This window comes from Penaeus vannamei, chromosome 6 (assembly GCF_042767895.1).
Source record: "Penaeus vannamei isolate JL-2024 chromosome 6, ASM4276789v1, whole genome shotgun sequence".
NCBI lineage: Eukaryota > Metazoa > Arthropoda > Malacostraca > Decapoda > Penaeidae > Penaeus > Penaeus vannamei.
Window position 1 is genome coordinate 12652335 of NC_091554.1, and position 2500 is coordinate 12654834.

The following is a 2500-nucleotide window of genomic DNA, read 5'->3' on the forward strand; positions in this document are numbered from 1 at the left end:
GAAGCAAGACGGCGCATCAATGAACTTGAAGAAGAATTAAGAATGAAAGAAGAAATTATTGTAGAGCTTGAGGGAAAAGTCAACTAATTGGACTAAAGTTAGATAAGATCAATATTTATTTGCCAATGTGGTGAAAACATATTTTGGGGGTTTGTTCATTCACCAGGAAATGTCATAACAACGAGAATTGATAAAATTTAAAAAATGAAGTAACGTATTTGCAAATCAGTCAAATGGCATAACACAAAGCATAGCAACATCTTTTAGGCTTTCTTATGGTTGTATAAACAAACTAACCATACATTCCTTTTTATTTATTTAATCATTTTATGGATATCTTAAGTCGATGACCATGATAAAATAGGGTTGTTATTTTTGTTAAGAAAAGACTTTGTGTATTCTTTATGAGCATAATTCAATTGAATGAGGCAGTTATCATGAAGTGCACTTACCTCCATGAATATATTTGCTCTATTAATTTTATCTTTCTTTTTGTTTGTTTTAAGTATGGAGTACAGGAATGATTGTATTGATGAAATGTTTGTATTAGTTGTGTGTTGTGAGAATATGGTCTTATTGTTTCTGAAGATTAACAGTTTTCAGTTGATTTATAAAATTCTAGTCATTTGTTAATGAAGAAGGATTATTTTAAATTCTTGAGAGTTTCATTATCCATTATGCATTTTTCATGGATGTTAAGACAAGTTCCTTAACCCAATACCTCCAAATAACATGTAGTTCATGTCATCACTGATTTGGTTCTGGCTCTGGGTGATGTGCTATATATATATATATATATATATATATGTATATATATATATATATATATATATATATATATATATATATATATATATATATATATATTTATATATATATATATATATATATATATATATATACACACATATATATATTATATATATATATATATATATATATATATATATATATATATATATATATATGTATATATATATATATATATATATATATATATATATATATATATATATATATATATATGTATATATATATATATATATATATATATATATATATATACATATATATATATATATATATGTATTTATAATATATGAATATAGATATATATCCCCTCAACCCCATGCCTGTTGTTATTGGGGGAAGCCTTAGGAGACGGAGACTGAGGCCCAATGCTGGGGATTACCCCTACCTTGGGCATCAGCCCTCAAGTTAATTGATTTTACTTGGTCTTCTCTTCTTCTCCTTTCCTTTTCCCTCTCTTCTCCAACCCTTTATACTGTCCACTTCCTAAAGTGTGAGCATTGAAAGGATTAAAGGCTGACTTTGTGCCAGTCATGAATGGCCTAGGAGAGCCATGGACATGGTATTCCCCTGTTTAGTTGTCTAGCCCTTAGCCCTTACAGGGACTCTGAGAGGGACCATTTCTCTCCTTTGACCACGTCCAAACGCTTTTACAACCCCCTCCTTGATACCTGTCAGCAGTACTACTTCACTCAACACCACTCCCTCTTCCACAAGGCCCTGTTTTTCTACTACCCCCACCTTTACAAATTTTTTGTGCTCTGTTTAGCCCAGCCAAATAGAATCGATTAATTGTGCTCCCCTCTACATCCCCTTACTCTAGCATTTGTCTCCTCTTCCAACACTGTCTCTGAAAACAAGTAAGCAAAGTTCCTTCCACAGCCATCCCAGTCACTCCTGCCTTGCCACAGTAACTTCTGACTCTCAAGCTACAGCATCATCTACTCTGATTGACTTCACTGGCAAACTTATCCATGCTCAGCATCATCCCTCCTTCAATACTTGTTCTGGACCTCTCTATCATCCCAGGAAACTGCCCTGTCTACAACAAGGATTGGTCAAACTATGGAGAAGACTTTATCGCCTACCTCGCTGACTGTGATGCCTTATCAATACAATGTTACACCATTCCCCCGAGAGGCTGCCCTAAGTCCTCCAACAATATTGCTAAGATTACTTTCCTTAGACATGACCCCCCCCATGATATTTATATTGGCAAAGAGTCCCTCCCTGTCCGATCATATCAACCAGTCCCTTCGTCAATGTCTGAATTATTGGTGTCTAGACCCCCTGTCAAACACCACTGATCCATAGTAGTCCAACCAGATTATGATCGATGAAGCTGCTCTGCACAATCAGGCCAATTATGGTGGTTCCTACGATGTAATTTATAAGGGCTGCATACTCACTTTATGGGAAACCATTTTTGTGGTGCATTGCTGATTCGAATTGTTATCATTATCTGTCTATCTATCTGTGATACGTATCAAAAGATTCTTACCTGCTTACATTCTCTTTCTCGTCCGTCTCTTTCTTTCTGTCTCTACCAGTCTCTCTCTCCCTGTTTCTCCCCCCCCCTGTTTCTCTCTCTCTCTCTCTCTCTCTCTCTCTCTCTCTCTCTCTCTCTCTCTCTCTCTCTCTCTCTCTCTCTCCCTCTCTCTCTCTCTCTCTCTCTCTCTCTCTCCCTCTC

At 35.5% G+C, this 2500-nt stretch overlaps 1 protein-coding gene across 1 annotated transcript in view; it reads left to right on the forward strand.

Annotated features, from left to right (window-relative positions):
* Positions 1-653, forward strand: part of LOC113808909 (N-acetylglucosamine-1-phosphotransferase subunit gamma) — a 12979-nt gene extending 12326 nt beyond the window's left edge. Inside the window, exon 8 of the mRNA XM_027360417.2 lies at positions 1-653. This exon is cut by the window's left edge and continues 42 nt beyond it. Within this exon, the coding sequence (XP_027216218.2) occupies positions 1-87 (87 nt within the window). The 3' untranslated portion in view covers positions 88-653.
* Positions 654-2500: the final 1847 nt, after the last annotated feature.